General features: G+C 36.4%; 1 protein-coding gene across 6 annotated transcripts; it reads right to left on the bottom strand.

Annotated features, from left to right (window-relative positions):
* Positions 1-514: 514 nt before the first annotated feature.
* Positions 515-17278, bottom strand: LOC120336878 (uncharacterized). Of its 6 annotated transcripts, none has more exons than XM_039404650.2 (15): positions 17222-17278; positions 16316-16411; positions 12686-12731; positions 12213-12418; positions 11811-11893; positions 11141-11264; positions 10503-11015; positions 10304-10421; positions 9188-9263; positions 8974-9069; positions 3344-3619; positions 2846-3034; positions 1883-2028; positions 1425-1593; positions 515-728 (listed from the first exon to the last, which is right to left on the bottom strand). In XM_039404650.2, exons 4-15 carry the CDS (start codon positions 12337-12339, stop codon positions 582-584), a joined length of 2064 nt encoding a protein of 687 aa, XP_039260584.2. In that variant the 5' UTR covers positions 12340-12418; positions 12686-12731; positions 16316-16411; positions 17222-17278; the 3' UTR covers positions 515-581. The 6 variants fall into 6 exon arrangements, with proteins under 6 accessions (XP_039260584.2, XP_077966158.1, XP_039260586.2 ...); XM_078110032.1 differs by having other exon boundaries at positions 16303-16411; positions 17222-17247; XM_039404652.2 differs by having other exon boundaries at positions 16303-16411; positions 17090-17228.
* Positions 17279-25168: the final 7890 nt, after the last annotated feature.

Genomic DNA, 25168 nt, shown 5'->3' with positions numbered 1-25168 from the left:
AAGATCTCAGCGCGTATGGCATCGTCACATTCTTGGTGCTGAGGGGGTCCAACCCAAAGCGTGGTGCAAACCTCTCTTCTTCAGTAGCTTTCAGCATTTTAAAAGAAAATGAACAGTTCTATTATTGTTCCCAACCCGCCAAGGCTTTTCTCGTGCGTGTTGAAAGATGAATTGGGAATTGCAAAAACTGATACTAAATATCTAGACAGGTTTGGGATATATCAAATACGGATTTAATCCACAGCAAAAATTTCCCAACTGCAAAAACAGCACATGTACGTACCAATCCCACAGAGGACTATAACTTTTCCATTAGTCGCGGCGCTTTCAGCGACGTTGTTTAGGACATGGCACAGAATTATAATTGGTAGATGCAAAAACTACTTACTTGCCAATTGACTTGTGATTTATTATTATTAAAAGTCATAATCGCCCGCGACCTGTACAGCTCACTACATTCGTTCTGAAGCTCTCCTTTCACACAGGAGGCCAACTTTTTTTTCATACGATCGAGTATGTATAAAAGTTTGTATTGAAGGAAAAGCATAAAGCAAATGTTATTAATGAAATAATAAAAAATACTATAAGAAGATTCTTCGGAGATGAGAAGCAGGCGTAATCATATTACATTGTGGACATAATTTTTTAACTCCCAAAGCTTTCAACCAACATTTTTCGCAATGCACATGCCAACATTGAATTGACACCAACGGATTTTTGTAAGATTCCTGAAAAGAATATGAACCTGTTCAATAACATTAATGACAAAACAAAATCTCTTTTTACGAAACAGAAAGCATATCTGTTAGCTTTCGTTAGATCTTGGTATAACTTCTTCAGACAAAACAAGAAAAACTGATGACTGCAAAGATAAAGATCACAATAATTGTCGGGTCAGGTTACTACGATAACATTCAAAAAAGATATAAATAGAAAAATTAATTTAGTCGTTTTTTTTCGTCCCTCATCACTTTTAGAAACTGTCTCATTCATGTATCGTTGTGGCTACGGCCACATACGGATCCAAAATAAACAAGGAGAAAGGACCTGCAGTTCAACATTGTCTACAATCAATATCCCGGAACTTTTCTCAATAACAGTGTTTGTAAATCATGACCGTCACGAAAAAGAGGCGTCATATCGTATTTCACGGACCACAAGTGGCCTGTCGATAAACTGCTAAGATCGGGTTTTTATTCACAAACAAGGCGCATTAGTCTATAAGACGCAACTTGTAGTGGTTTTTACTGTGGGCAATAAAGCACGACTTGATCCGTACATTACGCGCATTGGGTTTTAAGGCGAGCGATCGATTTTTGTAAAAAAGAGGTTTTTTCAAGTGCGCCTGACACGCGATGGATTTTTGAGAAAAAAAGGTCCACAAATACGGTTTTCCACAAGATGCAAACGATTACTTCACTTACCATGCATATCAAACATCGATTATCCTGACTTGACGATTCTAATTCCTGAATCTTTAAACGGAGAGCTTGGACAACGACAGAAGGGGAATGACACTCCATATTGATTCGTTTCATATTATCAACAACTGTGCTGGGATGAGAGAAAGCCATCGTCTTATCTTCGGGTGATCTGTTTAAAAATAAAAACAAGCACAAGTCGTTATATGAATGAAAGTTGTGCAGGCATGCATTAGCTCTAAACAAGAATCCGCCTATAAATGAGCTACCCCGAGAAATATCCGGCCGTCCTCAGCTGGAAATCTTAAACAATCAACATCGAACGGTCTCACAGCCACAACGCACATAGACGTGGTAAAAAATTTGAGAGAGTACTTCTGGAGTCTTAATTTGTCCTTCATGCGTTGGGTTAAAGTTGGCGTTTCGAGCCACGCTATATGAAAGATTTAAAATATCCTTACGTGTCTAGACATCCTGTATCCTTTTCTGCGTGATCATATGATGGAGTTCTATCATTTTCATCATCAGTAGATGGAGGTACAAGATCTTTATCAGAATATTGTACAACGCCATACTCGCAAGTCTCGTCCGTTTCAACATTGAGATCCTAAGAATAAAACACATATTCATGCAAATGGATTCAGGAAAATGTAGAAATACCAACGACAATTGACTCATTGGGTCAAGCGTTAGAAACCCCCAACATTTACCAAACGAGGAGAAAAAAAAGGTTTTAAAGTTTTGGGGGGGAAATTTTACCATTAATGATATTCTTTAGGTTTTTATTAGCCCTATAATACCTGTTCTCATGAACACATAATTAACAACTCAGACTGTACAGAAAGGGGGAGTGCTATTAGCGCATAACACTAGCAAAGGATTTATTAAAGATTGAACAAATAAAGTAGTTTTATGCATAGGAAGAGTTCCAAAATGGGCAGAGTGATAAATTTGATAAAAAAGGCAGGAAATCATTTGTATACCCGCTCCAGAAGCCGAATGTTTGGAGCTCTTAGAGCAAAAATATGTGGGGGAAGATTTCTGAAATCAGGAAGGTAAATGTGGTTAACCTAACAGGGCAGTTCAAGACTGTCTCTTCCAAATGGTTCCATTACATTTGAACCCACGACAATTGCACCTATGGAATTTTTTTCGTTTTACGGATATTTGAACCCATACTAACCCATGGGTTTTAGCACCCGCATATAAATTGAATTCGCGGATATATACATGGGTTCAAATGTATGTGGGTTCAAATGTACGGTCACCCTTCCAAATATGACCTCTCATTCCGGACGTTTAACTGATAGCAATTACCATGCCTTAGTAAAATACCTGAGACCCCGTTTTTTTTCATATGATGGCAGTTTTCTCGCGTTATTGTATGATAAATAGAAAAATCGAATACTTGTTTGAGAACGTACCTGGTCAGAGTCCTCGTTTTCCGCATTCCGCATCACATGGAATCCTGGCGTGGAAGCAAGCAGGTCTCTATGTACAAGTGTAGTCGCCCGAACTCTTGTTTCGCCACACCATTCATATTCTTCAAACGCACCATCATCATCTTCAACGTCAACTACTGTTCCTGACTCTCCTGGGACGTCTTTGTCGTCCTTGAAAAAATAAAAATAAAAATTTTATTTTGCTTACAAGTATGTCTCCAACGCCAAAAAGATCATTGAGAACGCATTTCAGAGAGAAGATAAATTTTGCGCAAAGCGTCCTAAATTACTGGAACTTTGGGGTACAATCATACACAAACAAAAGTTCAGTTGTCAAATAAATTCCCCGGTTTATCATAAGAGTAAATAAAAAATTTATGAATTGTGTTTTTAGGTCACCTGTATAACTGAATAATTATTGAAATAAATACCGCTGTGAATTCAAGTAAAACGAAGATACAGATTTTAAAAAAAATTCACCCTCGTTCCCGCGCAATGCATCACGTGGTCAGAAATTTGCTCATGGCTGCTCATGTGACCTAATGAAATTTCACAGACAGGACAACGAACTCCTTCAAATCTCGCTTGTATGGGTGCTCTGTTGCTCTGCACGGCGATACTGTTATTGTTATAATCGATCCAAGGAGCCATCGGCTTCCCAGAGAACATAGCTCCGTTTCTCCACCCAGGTACACGGCACTGACCCACTCTGCTGTTAAAGCGGTCAAGTCGATTCCCGCGCACTTTCTGGAAAGTCTGAAATTAAAAACGCAAAGTTAAAGAGAGGATAAACATTTGAAAGTTTCTTGCTTACTTTGAACAACATTTTGCGATTATTGTATTAGGATAGAACTTTAATTTAATTAGAATTTAAAAAATATATATCTTAGACCTTTCTCTGTTATTATATCGTTAAAAACAGACCTATTTAAATTTAAAAGGATAGATATAAATTAATAATATATGCTACATACCAAGAGAAAATAGGTAAAATAATTTTTATGAAGAACGATGGTTCGAGTGCGATATATTCTACAGGCAAGCAAGATATACGTCGTAAACCCACATTACGTCAATCATATCATATGTTTTCGATAAAAACCTAGCAGGCAATTATGCATATGTAAAACGTCATAATTACAGCTGAAATTTACGGCGTAACAAGTGCACATTTGAAATCTCTCAGAAACTTTAGAAACATAAGTAACTTCTCTCTCCAACGCCAACATTTTAGAAAAATCACATATTTGTTTGCATATTCAATTACAGTTTTGCCAAGCGGGTCACCCTTCTGGAAAGCAAATTTCATTATCGTTCGGATTAGTGTCATAAAACAGTGTAAGACAAATGATCTTGTATTATCATATATATATTTAAAATAGAATAGTGGGGCATTCTTTGATCGATTATATACCACTGATAAACGACACACACCATCTGTGGCCCATACTAGGAGCGTAAATTATTTGATTTAATTGTCTTGACTGGGGTTTCGGTCATATCAACAATTCAATTAGCATTTGTCACACACAACTGAAAACAAGTCACGCCGCAAATTCGAATCGCATTATGTCAATTAGAATCGATAAATGATGATTTAGCTCTGTGGCTGATGTGTGTTCACACTGATATAATCAATTATTAAAATAAAAATAGTTTCATTTCAAATTATTTGCGATGTAATAAACCACGTGAAACAAAATGGTGGATAAAATCCCATATCGCAAGTAGAAAGGCGGAGTTCTGTGAGTGAGCCCAAATTTACATTCAACAAATTATAAAGGAGGAATTCGATCGATAAAACTTGAAACATATTTTTAATTTTTATACTCCTCTAACTTTTGAACATCGCTTCCGAATTTGATTAGAGAACCAGTTTGAAAATAATTTAATTCTTCGTAATTTTCAAATTACATTAACCCGTCTTTTTGCTTCAAAAACCCTCGAATTATAAAATGAAGCGCATTGATTTTTTGCATGTGCTGCTATCCAGAAAATACAAAATTAACACCAATCTGTTTGGTAGTTCAGCCTTCAACATCACAATGAACAGACAGTAAGAGATAGCATATTTTTGGTTGGCTTGCTCGCTATTATATGTAATACGGATTAGACAGAAAATTTGACTTCGACAAGATGAAAAGGAGCGCGTGTTATACGACCATGTTTAATTAACATTATAACACTGACATCACATTTACAATCTAAAAGAAGTAATATAGGAGATAATTTTCTTATGTTTGTTGTAAAAACAATAGGCGTCCTCGAAATACATTCACATCATTAAAGCAGATGGTATATAATCCATATTTTAAGTATGTATTGCTTTACAATGAGGACATTGGTGCTTCCTCCCCCGGTAAGTGGTTGACAAGTCACGTACAATTTAACAACGATCTTGACAAATATCATAAAACAATAAATTTGACAATCAAAATGTCATTGAATAAATTTTTTGAGCAACCGAAACACTTCAAAAATGGGTGAAATACGCTAATATTGACTAAACATTATGCGTAAAAGGGAAATTGTATCCAAAAATACTCAATTATAAAGTCGGTAATGAATCGCGGAACTGTTATTTTCGTAATTGTTATCAAAAATCATATAACGCCATATGACGTTGGTAAAATGATACAGTATATGTCTCTGAGATTAAGAACCTGAGGCAGATTTACAGCCGTCCTTGAAGAAACCATATACACTTCATATAAAAGGAAAATTGTGTATTACCGTGCGTGTGGAAAAACAGGGCTGAAGCATGGCGCCTTTCTTCTTTAAAGTAACTGCGCGCGGATGAATTGAGCAAGAAGACATCGAAGAAAAATGAACATTTGAATGTTGAAATATTTTACTGACCCGCGAGGTGTTTACCATGGCGATATAAATCAAACTGATTGTGTGGCCTTATGCACCCATATACAATCGGAACCGTTCTTAAGAAGCTCTTTTGATCTCGGTGGTTTGTTAGCTTTCGTCATATTTCATATTCTACGAGTGACGATAATCTACTAGCTTTTAGTGTCAATCTTCATATAAATTTTACGATTCGTTTGTTTTGTGCTAATACGGGATCAAGGGTCATGACACACTACATTGGACTGTATTTTGTAATATGTTTACGACTAATTTGTTTCCAAGTATAGAGAGTAATTTACAGTGATCTGGCGACAGAATTATAACTAGTTTTGGTGAAAATATACTATATTTGTTTAGTGATACATGTTGTAAATAATATTTTATTTTTGTATTGGTAGTTTTTCTAGTGACATGTAAAAACGTCACGGAGGGTTTAAGAATCGAGACGCAGATTTGTGGCGTCAGTGCTGTCATTTTCATTTTGACGATCACGTGATAAGGGACGTGAACATATAAATTTATGAGTAAATTTAAATTAGTACTTTCCAAATTTTTTAATTTGAATTGATTTAATTTTGAAACTAGATTCCCATTTGACAGAATAACAAAACTAGCCAACATAGACTTGCGTACGATACCTTCACCAGGTCCAGTCTAGACAAACATATGCACGAAATACTGAAATAAAATTAAATCCCTTACTAGGCAAACACTTATGATAGGAAAATGAACATGTCCGCTTTCATACGCTGTTAGTAGTGGCTCACACCTGGGTGGAACAAGTATAAGTCATGCTTATACGGCGAAATCTATCTACAATTTTGTTTAAACAAGGGCAGAAATGTTAAACGAATCCAAACGACGCTTTCACACCTGGGAGTATTTACCAGGTTTGTCTCTAATTATTTTAAGATAGTCGATTTTTTAGTCATGATTACCCCGCACCTGCGCCCTATCTCACGCCAGGGGTCAAACGTAAACGCCATAAGCTAACTAAGCAGTTTTTAAACACAATCGAAGCTGCTACATCCATGTTTATTAAATGTATTCTGTTTATCTAATGATAACCGTTGACGGTAATCAAGTTTCAATGGGTTGGACTTGTCAGTCTATCTGGGCAAGATTGGGAGGAGCAGCCGGTTGTTTTATCAGAAAAGTTTCGAAAACAATTAGCTTAACAAAGGTTAATCGAAAATTACTTAGAAGACATTCTAGGTGGTGAAGCGTCGTAGTCGTGCATATAAATTCTTTCATTTAAACAAGATATTTTTTGAATAAAATCGGTATATAAAATTATAATATTTATTAAAAAGTAGTAGTCCATTAATGAATCCACCAGAAAAAATCTTCAATTGGCGCGGGGTGTGTGCAAAATTTGTTTTTGTGAACTATAGATCCTTAGGATCCTGGGCATATCTAAGCGTTGTTCATAGTACAAAATAAAATTTAAAAAAATTCTAATTGAAAATATTATTATTCGAGAATATTATTTACTGCGATATACTAAACAAAATGGTATTTCGAAACTTTGTGAAAACTTTTATTGGATGATTGATTGCGTTAGACTTTATTTGAAATACGACCGCGATGGCGTGTTAATATATTATAACATACTATAAAGCAGAAAAACAACACCAAACAGTTACAGACCAAATAATCTGGACTTATAAAAACGAACAGAATAGCAGCAGTCATTTCGATACTAAAATATACGTAAGACTACAAAAAACTACCAATCACGACGAATATAAAAGTAAAACAATCACAAATTATCTCATACTGATTTTGTAAGTACTTGAAATATCAGGTAGAAATTGCTACAAATAACACAAAATTATGGTTAGTTGTTCATGATTTATAACAGTGTCATTTAACGGAAATATACATAGCTACCGGAGTAAACTTACGTCTCAAACACGAGCGTATTTGCTCACATCAGTGTATCATCGGGTTTAATCGACTTTTGATCCCATGGAATTAATAACGCTAATAATTCAACTCGCTAGCGACAAGGCAACCAACCCCGCCCTATCGGGACATCGAGCACATCACAATACGGCGATTAAGATTGGATAATTTATACCGCGTCTTTCATAGGTATCTTGAGATCAAACAGAAAAAAAAACTTGGCAAATCACAAATGTAACATCTCGGCAATGTTTAGGTATTCATACCCAGTCAAGTACGATAGATGGATAAAATTCATCGCTGAGAAGCTACACATCTATGGCCCATTCCTAAGGAACGACCAATTTCTAAGCAACCACAAATGTACCATTATTACAACCTGCTCGAATAATCATGTTGATGATGCGAATATCAACGGCACATACTCGTTCCAAAGTAAATTTGTTCGGCGCATGACAGCGACAGATATAAATTGCCGAGTGTAATCCGGGAGGCGCCGCACCCGGAGTCAGTTCTTTTTCTTAACCGCCAGAGTGTATTAATCATATCGACTTATATGACAATATGACAACGCGTGCGTAAATGACCAATATTTAGCGAGTATTAGCACTGAATGAATGTGGATTTGAGACCGGAATGTTATATCAAATGTTTCTTAAAAACAGAAACATGGAAAATATTTCGTATTAAATATTGCGAAGCAAAAAAACAACGAGCAGTAACAGTCGTCGCGCCGCATGATAATCATGTACACATCAAGTAAGCTTGTGAAATAAGGAGGGTATATTTCTCTCGACAGAAATCATACTGTTCTAGTATGAAGGCCCGCCCTGGAGAAAATATCATCTATAAAAACCCTTGCAAACCAGTCTAAAAACGCGGCGCTCCAGAAGTGTGTGTACCAATATGGAGGTAACTAATTTTGTTCGCCTGCTTTACATCAAGTTGTGTGAGGTACTGAAACCTATGGGCAGGGGGTATATTCACTTGGCCAACACAAACAGTCCCCGAACTCGTAATAGAACGAAACAAGGAAAATCGGAATAACATTATGGCCTAACCCTAACCTACACACACTACGGGAGTACCCAAACGATCATTTTCCCAGTTTTATTCGTAGAAGAACAAACGATGCGAATTGACAAAACATAATCACTTCCTTTCCTGTTATTCCTATATGCAACTCTTATGCGAGATTTTATGACAGATTAAAATCGCGGTCCATTCAGACCAGACAATTCGTCGGAGTCTAATGCACTCTGTCATATTAGATGTATTTGTATTCAATGGACGTTATAGCAGCAGCATAATACGTAATTTACGCTAATTTCTCAATTACTTACCCGAAATCTATTTTCTTTGCTCGTTGTATCATTGTCATTCGCCTCGTCATGCTTTTTACTTGTCGTAGCGGCAATCGAAGAATCCGATTGCATTGACTAAAATTATTTTAATATTTCATTAAATTGGATGTGATTTAAACATGAATATTTTATTTGAATATACTCAGAATAAGAAAACAATATGTTTAAATGATCAATATTGAAAAAATATTACCAAATGCGATGATGTCGGTCCAGATATTCGTCTGGTAGCCTTTGCATGTTTTTTCAAATTATTTCGGTATACCTCACTGAAAATAAAATTTCAAAATTTTTTTTTAAAAAAAATAGTAATAATGCTTGGTTGTAAAACTTTTTCTAACTAAAATTAAAAGAAAAATATTCTATATCACAATAGTATGCGAATAACAGTAAATTTGAAACTCTTCCCAAACGCGCCCGTTTAAAAATGATAATTGAAAATCAAGAGAATAGAAGCACATTTTCTTTATGTTCCTACAAGATTCCAATTGGAAAACAATTTGACAAGCGGAACGAACTCACTTGTTATAATTAAAATAATTTAATAACGGGTCGATTGTGACATAAACGCATGATTGTTATATATGTAAGTTTTAAGTCAGGAATTTTGCAATCTTAGAATAGGACATGTACATTTGTCAAGCAAGAATGAAGAAGATTTGCAAATTTATCTAGTCAACATACGAAACCAATAAATGTAAGAAATTATACAACATAGATTTACTGTGAAATCACATGTAATTTCTGATTCGTTTATCTTTTATTCGATGTAATCTAATAAACAGTGGATTCGGGACGCGGCTATATGGGTGCGAAACATCAATCACGTTCATTATATTCTTATTTGAACGGCGGCCATTTTGAATTTGAAAATACGATCCCACTGCGCGTCTTGTAATACGAAAAGCAAACATAGGCATATGGTGAAAAGTCGACATTTTCAAAGACTTCACCGGCTCGACATGATGGCAAGTGCTCATTAACGCTTAGAAAAGAAAAAATTAACTTAATGAAGACGAATCAGTCACATTGCTATAAAGAAATTTGTTTAATTTCGTTTGTTTTGGCAACGGAATTTATGGTAACAACCGCAAAAGGCAGGATTAGTAGAATATGAAAAATACTGAAAGAAAACGAATATAAAATCTGCGATTTCCTAAATATTGACAAGGTATTTCAGTAGAAAAATGAATGCAAAGCATATAAAACAATTTAGCGTATGCGTGACGAAATTTTCTGGTCATTCGAGGGTATATGGTTGATTCTTTTGAATAATTTAAAAAAGGGAGAATTGCCAAAAAAATCTTACTATCCGATCTTGTCCAGTTTCCCAATTTCTTGTTTCAAATGTTGTTGCATTTCCGATTCTCTGACGGTGACACCACAAATAGGACATGTGTCACCACAACCAGTCGAACGTCTTTTTCCTTTTGAAAATGAAAAAAAAAAATTATTCAATTGAGCTTGTAAAATTTCAATGAACCGGATAACTGAATAAGTAAGCTTACTTTTTAGTCGTTCGGAAGACGAATAAGCTGATGATGGGCGTCCATCAGACGAATCACTTGCGATTACATTATTTGAAACACTTGATGTAGGAGAATGAATTCCATTGGGTGGAGATGTTATGTTTGAAGGTGTTTTCAAAATATTCTGGGAATCTGCGTTGGGAGATGGGTTATTCTGCGACGAGGAATTTGAGTTATCGTTCGATTGTCGCTTGAAATCCCTTTGCTGATTCGCGCGAGTTTTCATAGCATAAGAAGAAAGAGCCGGAAAGGCTCCGGTTTGGTGCAGATGAAAGCGGTTGAAACTGGTTTGGGGTGGTTTCAATGACGAAACACGGCTAAACGCACTGACTGCTTCCGGCGGACTCGTTGAAGTAGCTGACCAGTTTGGTGACGATGGTGATGTCACGTTTTTAGTGCCACGGAAATTGGGAATACAAAATTGTCCATTATTTTGATCGGCACGAAGACGTAGCAAGTAATCGTTTGGGGTTAGTCTTCCGTAAAGTCCCTCTGCAAATTACATAGATGAAAATTAAAAGTCCTGTTAAATTATAGTACTCTAAATTGAATATAACGTAACAGAACTAACACGGACACGGTTAAGGGCTCATGCAACATAAAAATAAACAACATACCGTAAAAGCTTCGAAGTTGAGCTGCAGGATTTGCGTAATTGTCTAAACTTGCAATTCTTCCAGCGTCTTGCTGTATATTCTCACCTTTTCGGGAAGGTGACGTTTCAGAGAATTTTGTTGAATTCTACAAAAAATTATTGCTCTAAGTAACAAAGTTGCTTTAGCTGGCCCGTGATGCACCACCATAATTCTATATTGTTCAGTAGTTTCTTACACGTGAGTGTTCGTCTGAAACTTTACTCGGAGCGGATCCTTCACATCAGGGTGTGTGCGCGTGACCCCCGTGACCCCACTTTGAGCAAATTATTTTCAAAAATAAAACAATTTAAGATAACGTGATTGAGCGTCATACCCGTATTTTGCGTTCATAAACCGCAATGAAACCTTGAATGAATGCAAAGAAAGCTTAATGAAGTTAAACACATCTGTTGGACGAACTTGACGCCCAAAGACAAAAGACCCCCCCCCCCCTCCCAGCAAAAAAAAAACTGACACAGCTTAAAATATAAAAAAAATCAGTAACTTTTCAGTAAGGGCAAGGGCTAGGAATGTAAACTGCGCTGGACTGCGGGGGTGTTTTTATCAAATTTCACATTTTTACATTAGTGGTGGGGATTTGTACAAAAGATCCCAAAATATTATTCAGTATGTTTTCTTTTCATTAACATACCTTATTCTCTATTCCAACACTGTCGTCTGGTGATATAAAAGGTTGAGCCTTTACAGCAGTTTTCAATAGATTCTTGTAGAATTCTACAAAACGAAGTTGCAGATTTAGCTTATTGTAATACAAGACAAACGACTCATAACATAGAAGTCCGCGAGCTTCACTGATAAATGCTTGAGATGTACTAATCATATTTAGTAAAAAGGAAATATTCAACAAATAATACCAATAGTCGTTTACCATATACTATGACCAAAATGCTAAGTATTGAAATTCCTGTGTTAATCAGTTAATCAGATATATTAGAATACTGCACTGAATGCAAAGCAAGATGGACTGTAACGCGCCTTCATTATTGATATGTTCATAGAATTTTTTATTAATTTGCAAAAAAAAAAATCTTACCTGAATATAGTAAATCTGTTCTTCGGGCAGCGACAGACGCTAAAAAAGACCCCGGTGTTGATGACGTAAGTGCTGGATCAGGATTGAGTATCGGTGGTTGGATCGTGGGTCTAGCAGAATTTACCATAGGATAAAAATGCGCGACAAACGGCGATGGTTGTGGCGGTAAACCGAATGGACTTCGAGTTGGTAATCCGAGACGGGAACTGTAATAAGAGTTTATTTAATTCATAAGAAAAATTCGAACACCACACATCAGAACGAAAAATTTGTACCCTCTGCTACTGACTACGTCCAATGCACAACGAAATGAGTTTGTTATTATTATTTTCACATAATCAGTAAATTTAAATTGTGCGAAAACCCTAATAGTACTAAAAACTGTTGCAGATTAAGAATTTTTATACCCTTGTCATAAAGCTTATTTAATATAATACATAATAATGTGTTTAGTTATAAAAATTGAGTCATACCTCAAATCGGAACAAGATCCACCAAACGGCGGGAATGGTCCGTGTTCTGCAAATAAAAAAAAATAAGGAGATTTAGTTCAATATATACCTCGCTTTTGCCGCCGTTTTATTATTGTAATAATATTCTCAACTCGTGAAAAATTCACAAATTTAACAAAAAAAAACTCGCAAAAATATGTCTTTGACTTACCCATGGACTCTCTTAAAACTATGCGAAATTAAATTCATGCCATAATAAATAATCGCTAACGTTTTAAATATTTCTACAAATTGAGTAGAATTGCGGCGTGCGGTAGTCAATTTTAATACTTCATGATTCTATTTCTAAGCGATTCTTTTCTAAATATTTATTTTAAAAGTTTGTGCTAGATATGTCTATAATCCATCGATGTGCCATAAATAGACTCACCGGCAGTCATATTTCAAGATATGGAAGAAAGTAGAATGCCGCTTCGTTATCGGACGATAGCGATATTTAAATACAGCTAAGACAACCTATTACTCAAGAAGTCGATGTTCCGAAGATCTTTGAACAAACAGCGCCGATCGAGGAACTAAGAAACTGATATCGCCTTCACCGTTTTTACCGTATTTATATCAGTAAACGATTTCGCACACGAGAGAAGTTGTTATCGGAAAATTATTTTCACCCATGTATAGCCAGCTATCAATCATTTCTCTCGAATCATAATCGGATAATTTCTGGACTGGGTGAGAATCCTCAAGAGACTGTCGCATAACACACAATATGTAAAAATTGAAAGAACAGGCTAACTATTATAAAATTTATTGTTTATTTATTATATTTATTATATAAAATTCAAATTAAGCATTGTGGTTACCCAATCGACTTGGGTTCCCATTCGATTATCTATAACTTCATTTACAGAATATATATAAAAATAAATAAGAAAAATAAATATTTAAAAAGCCCCTCGTGATGGGCAAAATTTAACCACGCAGGAAATAGAATCGATTTGAAATAAAAGTAATAATCATATTTGAAATTCAAAAACTATTTGTGGGAAGTGCACAATATGACGATGCTGTTTATCATTGGCAACTCCTTATCGCTTCACACCGGTTAGTATATGTCACTGAAATATGAAATCAAGTGTTTTATCAAAATTTCGAAAAATAGTTAATTTCAATATGTTGTTAAACTTGTCATACATATATTTAATTTGAATATAATTTTATTCAAAAGTCGGGGACTCTAACTAACTGGTCTCCACTTGGTGCCGATATATATAAAACGGATTTTTCATGGTGTCAATTTTTCGTCGAGGCAAACGATGTCAAATTATTGACTATGTAATTTTGTTGATTGCTGAGGGATTTTGATCTCACAAAGGAGTGTGTCACTCATATTGGCAAGTGTTTAACGAGATTATTAGGAGATACTAATAACTGCTAAATGGCTGTTGGTTTTAACCTTAATTAAGCCATTTGATTTATTGATATAGTGATTTGCATATGGTGGTCACCAATAATCACGATCGACTAATTCGATCACGATCATCAAAATACTGTTCTGAGGCTAAAATAAACTAGCCAAAAAATGGCGGGGTATGTACAAATTTGTAAAAAAAATCACCACGGCGGCTAAGAGGGTCGGTTGGCGACTGCAGCAGTTTAGACTAACTTTTACATACCAAAATAAAACACACCGGAATTGTGTCAGGAATAGTTACATGGACAAAAACGATTCATATAAATCATTTATCTGTTTGTGAGCACCTTTAATGGCATTCACTTTTATTTAAATCCATATTTATGAAGCGGTAGCAGTAATATATTCCATCGACCCAAACTTAATATCAGAATAACTTAAAACTGCCAAACTTAATGGCAGAATCGAATAAAAGTCAAACGCAATGGCCGAAACGCTATCTTCGATCAGCGATATCTGCAAGTTTAAATTCAAATCCGAGAGTCTATATTAATATATGAATATTGCTTAGATATTTATATTCAAATACCTATCGGCAGGGTGGGCCCAAAAGCGTAGCCAGTCCATTTTTTTTTGTACAATGACGTAATACGAAGATGACTCGTGCCTTTCGCTCCGAACAAGGCTAGTTAAAGAATTTATGCCCCGCCGCAAATTGCATTAAAAAAATGTTGAATTTTTTATTTTTTTGGGGGGGGGGGGGCATGGCCGGCCACTATTATTAAACTTTTTACACTTTATAAAGATTTATTTTGTAAATATAAGGGAGCTTCAATATATATTTATAGTATACAACTCCTACAGATACCGGTAGTTAGGGGTGTAGCCAGGAATTTTCAAAGGAGTGGGATGATCTTTCCTATTGCCAAGTTAGACCGTAACAGCTAGCTGGTTCGGACTGGTTCCGGAGGCCGGGAAACATGAGTTTTCATGAGTCTTGAGGGTCTAAAAATCGTTTCAAGCCACAAAAATTGCAATGTATGATAAAGAAAATGCTCCAACAAAAAGGTTGAAAACTACTGGACTAAACACTATGTCCGAACAATGATATCAATAAAAATTATGGTCTATTTTGTGCAAAACCTGTTTTTTTTACAGCAAAATATATTCCATTTAATTGGATGTAAATGAAAGAATAAATAAAACATAATATACTTTTTGTATACTAAATACACCAGATATAAATTATACTGGACAACTAATTCAATTCTGAAAACCAATACAGTACAAGTCTGCTTTTCTCATAGAAAACAAAATTTCATTCTTAATCCTTTTAAAATACAAATTGGTGCTTTCTTGATAGAAAGCAATCAAATTCATCTTTCATTTACATTCAAAAATTACATGCAAATTTCATTGGACATTCACAGTCAAATTGATCTTTTTAGCTCAGAATATGATTGTTTACAATTCATATTCGTATATGTATATCATATTTGTGATGAACATTCGGTTGTTCTCACTTGAATTACCCAAAACTTAAAAAGAGCTAATATTATTTAAAGTTAGTCTACATGGTTATAATAGGTTAAGGTAAATTTGAGTAAATGTTCTAATTTTCATGATTATTATTTTCTGAGAGAACATTATCCCAAATGCCATGCATTTCAATGACCAATTTGTGGATGAACAAAATTTATAATTGAAAAGGAACAGTAGTATAGCAATCCTGTCAAACAGACATTTCAGTAGGCAGATAGCGATCATAGCAAAAAAATGGCTGTTTTGACAGGGTCATTTCATAAACCCATGATTTGTAATGAATGGAATGCCACATATCACACTGGATGGAATGGAAGAGTGTCATGATCAAAAACCTCTTTACTTAAAGTCTTTGAGTGTATATGTGACATTGAAGTTATTCTGACTTATTCATCGATGAAGTCAGAACCATGTTCGATTAGTATATTCTTGTTGGCTCAACAAGTCAAGCAAGTGATTGATTCAGTGAAACAGTTTTGTGTGTCTATTTTCAACATTTACCAATGATATCAACATCAAAAAGGCCACTAATAAAACAAAAGCAATCGAAATTTTGGGACAATAGATTTGTAGTTTCTTTGTTGAGATTTGTTTTCAAAATGACAATAATGATCCAGTTTCATGGGAATAAAATGTTAAAATTTTTCTAGCTCAAATAGTAACGCCAGTTCTGATAAATTACATTTTATAAAAACCTTATATTCCTTGTTGAGTTAGTCTACTGAGACAGTCTGACAGATGAAGTACATACACGAGTATCAACTTTACTTGACTTCTTCAGCCTTAGAATCCTGAAATAGAGAAATTAAAATCACTATTATAGGCCCCAATGACACAGTAGGGTTAGATAATATGCTTCTGAATATGTGAGGCCAACTGGACTGTGATTGAGTATGTATCCTATTCAGCATTCTTAAGTACATCGCTTCATTACTCAACTTTTTTTAATAGATCAGAAATCGGCCAATATCAAGTCAATTACTGGTTGAGTAAGACAATTTTTGTTATATTACAGTTACAAACAAGTTGAAAAGTTTTAAATAGTGTCAATATAATCATTAGCTATGAAATCTAGAGCTTGGTATGCGCAATAAATTTTATAAATTTCAAGTAGGCTAATAAATTTTTAAGAAACTTGGGTTAGAACAAGAATTCAGCCAACTTTAGTCCAAACAATGCAAGCCACACCAGAGAAAAATGGAAGATAATGAGCAGCTAAGGCAGCAAAAGCTTTTACACACCAACTAAATGAAATGTTTACAGCCTACAGTTGAAAATGCTTCAATGCGATCACAGCACTTTAGCAAATCAGGACAGGTTAAATAATAGATTGTCAGAGTGAACATTGAGACTGCGCCCACCAAAATTCACAAATTGCTAGTTTTTTTCAACTACAATTTTCAAGGTCAATCTATAATTTTGACAAACCGTTGAAAGAATGGCCAAAACAAGCAATTTACAGTCAATACCTTCTTCGCATTAGCATACGTATTTCCGACTACAATATCGTGTGCAAAGGCATGTGGTTTTAGTGTAACTACACAAAAACGAACCGCAGATGCCAGCGGATTACATTTACAAGGTAGTCGAAAATCAGATACCTTTTTAGATCTCGTAGCAAAGGAAACATTGCCGCGACAATGACGTCATACCATAACAAACTCTAGCCAATGATGCGTATCCTTTAGCCACTGGATGTTCCCCGAGCACTGATTTCCATGTTTATTTCCGTAACAAAGACCAATCAGACCTTGCTTTGAGTTATTTAATTTTTATCTCGGAGGAGAGAAAAGTCGAGGAGTCCAACAATTTGTTTCGCACGTACGTAACACTTTGGATTACACTTTGCCATTGCGAAATTTTCGATGTCCGTTTTGAGCGTGTCTTGAAAAGTTAGTGCATACAAACAGGCCTGCGTGCTAGCTAGACTCTATTGTTCTCATCTCTTTTGTCGCATAAAATTTATGATTAACAACTGGAGTGTAAACAAAGAATTTCTGCATATGTCATTTATTTATTGTTCACCTTTTTAGAACATAATTCTTTTGAGTCGTGGTCCCACCCAACGTTGGTTTTTGGCAAGTTCATGTCTCGAACAAATTTTTACTGGTTTCGTACAATCTATTGTATAGCACACAAACATGCGACTTATACCCTATTCCCATCCCTTCACACCAGAACCTGGGACATGGACATGTCATGAACTGACTATTGTACATATCGTCGTGGTGCCGTACCTCGTTGTCCTGTGTATTGTACAAGAGTTTTATTTGTATATATATTTCATGTCTGTTGTCCTACTATAACGCAGCAGTCCTGAACTGCAGTTATACTTGTTGAGGTGCATGTCGCACATCTGTGGGTTAGGCCAGTAAGGTCTTGAACATGTATCCCGTCTCTGTTATACCGTTTTTTGAGGCAAATAAACATACATACATGTTCAAAACTATCATTTTCATGAAAAGCATTATACACGTGTGGGTCACATGTCCTCATGCGAATTTCAAGCTAATTTATGCAAGGTTCGCGGAAACCAATTTTGAATATTGCAACTAAACTAAAGTGTGATTTATAATAACGCATTTTCAAATGAACCATGATTAATAAAAATGCAGTGCACACGATAGTCCCAGATGAACGCCTTTCACGGAATGAATACGCTGCCTCGAATCAACGCAGTAGGGGAAAGTGGGGAAGGTTGGGACACTTTTTTTCTTTTGCATATTTTGAGCCGTTAATTCTGCATATTCTCTTAAGTTTGCGGGACTAATGCATAGAGGGGTAAATGTAGTTTTTATTCAGCGACTAAGAAATTCCCTTGCGACACACATCTTACTACCAAAATGCTTTGAAAAACGTCTGTCAAGTGTCCCACTGTACCCCACTTGTGGGGCACAATCGGACAGACCCTGGGGCACAATGGGTCAGTCTGTCAAAATTCAACGAAGTATGCCCTTAAAAATAATCAATTAATCAGCATAATCGTCTAAGGTACGGGGAGACTTCGAATTTGATGATTTAATATTTTTAAAATCAATGTTCAACTGAAATAGTTCAGATATTTTGACAAAACATTTTGCAAAAAAATTTGATTATTTCCTTCCTCGAATCTAAATCTGGAAATATTATTGATTCTCGAATATATTCCATATTGGGCCATGGGTCGAAAGGAACCATTATATTACACAAAATATAACGCATCTCTAAATCTCTAAGCACTTATTGTATCAAACACTGTCGAATTGTGCCCTGTAGAGCATGTCCCACTGAATCCCGGTCCATTGTTCCCCATAGGAAACAAATATTTTCAGACCATCCCACGGCAAAATTCGGAAGGCACAGCCAATCGCTAACGTCAGGAATATTTTACAGTGGACTGACGCTAAAGAATATCAGACGATGGTTTGTCTGGTTGGAAAGGCTAAACTAAAAAAAAAAAAAAAATGGAACGGTGAATTTTTTTTTTAACCTCCCAAAACCAATTCCACCCCATAGCTTGCGCCGCTCTACCCGTCCGTTGTCCGTTCGCGGGGACGTTGTAACTCACCGAAGGGCGGATTGGAACATCGAGCCGCGGACAGGATTGCGGATATAGTATCAGTGTGATAGCTGATTTTCCACTGTGCCCCTTGTCCCAACGTACCCCACCTTCCCCTATGTCAATGTAATTTTTGGGGGGTAGTTAGCCTCGTCGTTGGATGCCAAGCGTGACGTTGTTAATTAAGTAATATTCTGGTCCACTCTAACTTCGTCACCAGCGGTGACACAGGGGAAGCGTAGAGACATTGTCAAACATCAGGCTACAGACCAAGCTGTGGGGAAGGAACCCTGGACCAGCGTTTCCCAAACTGTGTTCCGTCTTGAATAGTCGCCATGGAGATCTATGGCAGGGCTTCCCAAACTAGGGGCCGCTAAACGAATTTTGAGGGCCGCAAAGAGTACACCAATTTTACAAAAACATCAAAAACGCATATTTCGAACTGTTTACCATTATTAACGAGGACGAGGGGCGCGAAAATTTTTAATAGAATATATATATATATATTATTATTTAATATATATCTATATTAAAAGAGATCGCGAGCTCAAAAGTTTGGGAAGCCCTGATTCATGGAACGTGAAGTTGTCGCACAACTGACCGTTCAGTATCGCATCACCATCGGCTTAAATCGTACTAACTGAGAAGGGATAGTGGCATTTTCGATAACTGTCGGCCTAGCTTTTTGACTGTTAAGTTCATTATCAAGTTTACAGCAATCATTTTGGTTTTGCTATAGGCAAACGAGTAGAGACCTAAAGAATGAAGGCAAAGGGTCAACTCTTCTTCCTCCATCTCTGCCTAGTTTTACTTTGAAATGCTGAAAAAATTACTCATTTTCGCTAAACTCTATTAAGTACATAAATGCAGCGAAATTGCAGGAAGTACTTCTATCTCCATTAGACGTGACATTAGAGGCAAACACTACGTAATAGAGAGTAAACGACATAGAATGGTAAAATGAATTTATTGATTCATATACACAGCATTTAAATTAAGAAACAATAAAACATTAATATTAAATGCAACATGTAAAATATTCAATCCTATTTTAAGTATTTTAACACAATTCTGTTAGTTTTCGCCGCGCATTTGACAACTTTTTCTTTGTCAATTTTACCCTTTTATTTTTTGGTGTTCCGCGAGGCGAGATAAAAAGTGGAGGGGTTCCGTGGCCGAAAAAGATTGGGAAACGCTGCTCTAGACAATAAAATCGGTCAAGGAAAGAACGGTGGCCGACGGTCAAAAGAGCAGCGTTAGCAAACAGTCAAAGGAGAATAAAGATTAGGTGAAAGTATAAAAGCCAGAGGGCCAGCGGCCATAAAGTAACGAGAATGAAAAAGATGAGGTGGGCGAGGAAAGAAAGGGGACCGGCTGGCAAGAAAGAAGATGAGGTAAATAAGCCAGAGGGGCCAGCATTGGTCGTTGGGGGCTAGTGGCCATAAGCCGCAATGTAAAGGTAAGCAGGCCAGTCATGAAAATAGGGACGGATTGAGGGAATATAGTAGAGATCGTCAGCGCAGGCTAAAGTCAAGAAAAATAGATATTAGCGAAGTCGGGCGGAATAAAAATGGAGGTTATAATAACACAATAAGCGATGCTAGCTAGCAGCAAGCAAAGTCGGGAAGACAATGAAAAATGGGATGAGAACAGTGGAACCTCCTGGAGTCCGTATTGAATACAAATAAATGTGATGTGGCCGCCAATAGCAAAAAGGTTGTGCACCCCTGCCCTACACCTTTCTAATAATAACATTTGTATTGATATGAATATTTTTGTAATTTTACACGGAAATATTTCAGATAATTTATTCATATTTCATTGCAGTATCTTAGGACAGCTCTATCTTAAGACAGACAAAACTTTCTGTAAACGTCCGCGTCGTGTTTTAAACATATTACATTTTTTGTGAATTAGGTGCGTTCCGGTTTATACGATTTTTCCAGTTCATCACTGGATGAGAATGAGAAGAGGTCGAGGAGGAGATAATAACACGATAAGCGAGGCTAGCTAGCAGCAAGCAAATCCGGATAGACAAGGGAAAGGGGGATGAGAATGAGAGGTGGTCGAGGAAAGAAATGGGGTTGACGAGCAAGAGAGCAGCAATAGCAAACATCCTAAAGCAACACAAAGAGACAAGGAATGTAATAATAATAATTAGTAATCAGCGAAGCTAGCTGCAGCAAGCAACGCGAAGAGACAAGGAAAAATGGGATGGGAAGTAGAATAGAAGAAATCAGCGACGCAAAAAAGCCCAAGGAAAATTAAGATGGAAAAGCAATGTGGATTGAAATGAAAACAAATCAGCTCAAGGAAAAAAACATAAACAGCGAGGCAAGGAAAATTGAGATGGGAATGAAAATAATTAGCGATGCCAAAAGGTGCTTGCTGCTTACTACTCTACTCACTATTTCAAGCAAAAACTAGGCCCCAAATACATAGGTGGGCGTCCCGCTTTAGACGAGACAGTCCCGCTTTTCAACGTCTTGTCCTGGTGTCCCGACATGTCAGCCAAATGTCAGCCTGCTTACTGAAGGTGCGTGCGTGGTTTTGTTTGTTTCGTTGTTTTGTTAGCGGATAATTGCTACATTTTGTTACGTGTAAGCCCCGTACACCAAAAGGGTGCACAGGTGTCTGTTTCCAAGGCTCAATCTTTGCCATTGATTACGTCGCTGCCCATTTGCATTTTTATCTTGATGTGATGCAATAATTGTCCTCCAAAGTTTCCCAGTTTCGAAGAGACGCTATTTTCCTTTGCGTAAGATTTTGACTTACTGTGTGGAATGGACTGATGTATAACAGTGGTCCCCAACCGCCGGTCCGCGAAGCTTTTTTGCCGGTCCGCGAGAAGTTTTGATGTCGTCTCAATCGCTTTACTGAAGACAAGGTTGCATTGGTTTATTACGCAATTTCGCTTCCACCGTCATATTGCCACGTCTTTCGCGACATCTTGGCGCTGTCATTCGCGACATCTTGGCGCCGAGCAATCACACTTTTCGCTTTTTCTGTTCCGATTCATCGCGAATGCGCTCCATCAAGTCTCGCAAGATTCCGAAACCTAAAAATCGGCACTCGTGCTTTTTCGGTTCTGCGTGCATCTTGGCGCCGAGCAATCACACTTTTCGCTCTTTCGGCTCCGATTCATCGCGAATGCGCTTCATCAAATCTCAATAAAAAAGTGAAGAACAGTATAATATTCCAGTAAGATATGAATATGTTGCGACCCTCAGAACTCAGAAGTTTTATTTCGTCGTGCATGAAATATTGTACGCAATTAAACAATTATAATGATAATACAAAAATCAATTGAAGACTGAAGTATACATGCATAGGTGACCGTATACATTTGAACCCATGTACATTTGAACCCATGCGTATATCCACGGGTTCAATCTATATGCGGGTGCTAAAACCCATGGGTTAGGGTTAGTATGGGTTTGACTATCCGTGAAACAAAAAAAATTCCATAGGTGCAATAGCATACAGGTGCAATTGTCATGGGTTCAAATGTACGTGGGTTCAAATGTAATGGAACCCATGCATACAATATATCGCAATTGACGCGGAGCCGCGAGCCCTGCAGGTGGTCACGAGACGCGCAAAAAAGCATGGGACGCAGAGATGTTCCCTAATATTTTGAGGTGACACCGTAAGATTTTGAGCGTGGTGCCAAGTTATCGACGACTTTGTCATTGTAATATAACTTCATTTCGTTTGAGGCGTCGATCAACAGAGGGATTAATTTGATGAACCGTATGAAAAAGAAAAACCTTATTAAAATTGTGATTCTACTTTACAGTCCAGATTTAAAAAATAATTACTTGACACAATTTTGGAAACCTCTTGATAAGAATACACAGTGCTAGGTAATCGAGCAATCAAACTGTTGTGCGTATTTTCAACCAATACTGCGTTACGCGAAAAATTTTCATCACTAGATTCAATTAAAACGAAGTAAAGAAATTGGCTGCACGCCACTGCAGAGCTACGTCTTGCAAAATCTTCTTTTGAGGCCTCGTTTGCAATTCTATATTGGGAACGAAAGAGCAGCAAAATTCTCAATAGAGTTATTGTGTACATATTTTGGCATGTATTATACACGTTTTTTTATGTGAAATGTTTTATGCGTGCCTTTCTTACAAATACTGGGTGACCAGCACTGCATTTCATTACGCAAATATATAGTATTATTTCATATTTTACCCCTTTCAATTGTTGGCCAGCACATTATTTGATAGCTTTTCTCTGTGTGAAATGTTTTTAAGTGCGCCCCTTTTCGACATTGCAATATATTACGCAAATATATGTTATTTTTTTCTGTTCTGGTCATTTCAATTTTTGCCGGTCCGCGAGTACATTTAATCTAAGTTTACCGGTCCGCGAGGATTGTAGAACACCCAACGTAGTCATTTTGAAACGGTCATGGGCCATTCCAGGCAAATGTTGAATTTTATCAATTTAAAAAAAAAGTGGAGTGAAAGTAATTGTTTTGTATTTTTTTTATATCAAAAGGCACTTGAATTTTATTGGACTGCATTCATTTCACGGGAAAAGTTAAAATTTCACTCAGGCTTTTGATGGTTTACACAAAATGGCTTGGAATGTAAAAATTTTGATATAATTGACATGTCTTGTGATGACCCGTAACTCGAGGTGTTTGATTGTTTGGCACAGTTATTTCCTTTCAAATAGATGCACTGGACTTAAGTAAATAAGGATTAAGTTTTGGCAGTGCTGTAGGACATGTCTTTACCTATTTATTACCAGAATTTTAAGAGATGATAGAGGCCGCTGGTTCAAAGTGAATAAATGTCTCGTAGTGTCACGTACAATATGCACATTATTGTCATGGATCTACACTCTACAGCAGTGTTTCCCAAACTTTTTTCTGCCAGCGCCCCCTAGGACGAATTTTAAACTAGCAAACGCCCCACTGACAAAATAAAGTCAAAGCAACTTTATTCTCCATTTATCATTAGTATAATGTGAAGGTTGAGCCTAGTGAAATACCACCAGCTTGATAATATCTGGCTTCATTTCAGTCAAAAACAGTCTTGAGTCTCGTCTGACACTGTCGAAAGAATCTTTCTTTATATGTAAAAGTGCGGTCACTGCACTAAATACACGCTCTACCAAGAATAAGCTGGCAAGAGCAATAAAAATTTTTTTGTCCCAATCTTACACGTGAAGATATTCGAATTTGATTCTGTTGCCAAAAGGATAGAATTCTGAACATGGGTTTGAAAGTATAAACCCAATGGTAGTGGTGCATTTTCGCTTCTGGAAATTCAGGGTTATCTATAACATAGGTTCTAAAACTTTTGGTGTTGCGGAGCCCTCGAAAATGTTGACTGTTATTTACGGAGCCCCAGAATAAATGTTAAAATTGTTACTTTCAGATTAATATTCCTGAGCAAGTTAAAAGTACTTTACTTAATTTAAATGCTGAATTTTTTTAATAGGGATAATACAAGTCATAAATAAATTTAAATTTCAAACATAAGTCAAAGCTGTAAATTTGACACTTGACAAACATATTAATAAATAAATTAAGGGTCGAATCTTTTCGCTTTTGACATTTTTGGAAGACTTAAAATGCCGCTAATAACGTGCGCGATTGCATTATGTTACAATCGCCGATTTTTTTCGTCAGCATGGCTTGTTTTCGAACCTTTGAATATCTTTACGCTGGTGTTTAATCTCCCTAAATCGAAAATTTCCCCTGGCATATACATGTATTGTTACACGATGATGACGTCAATTGCTTTTTTGTTCTCGCGGGGAATTATGAGTTCAATGTGAAAAACATGTTACCATATTATATAGTCATCGGCGACGAAATGCTAAAAATAATAATTAATAAAGAGGTAAATCCGCAACTCAAATTTCTTGATTGAAAAGCGGCATTCTAAAATGTTAAAACTAAAACTTAAAATGGAAGATCACACGTTCGATTTGAAAACGCTTCTACAGACATTGTAAATCGCAAAGTTTGGTGTTGTGTTAGGTT

The sequence above is a fragment of the Styela clava genome, chromosome 2, assembly GCF_964204865.1.
Source record: "Styela clava chromosome 2, kaStyClav1.hap1.2, whole genome shotgun sequence".
Lineage (NCBI taxonomy): Eukaryota > Metazoa > Chordata > Ascidiacea > Stolidobranchia > Styelidae > Styela > Styela clava.
The sequence above is the reverse complement of the archived record's forward strand: the minus strand, read 5'-3'. Positions and strand labels throughout refer to the sequence as shown.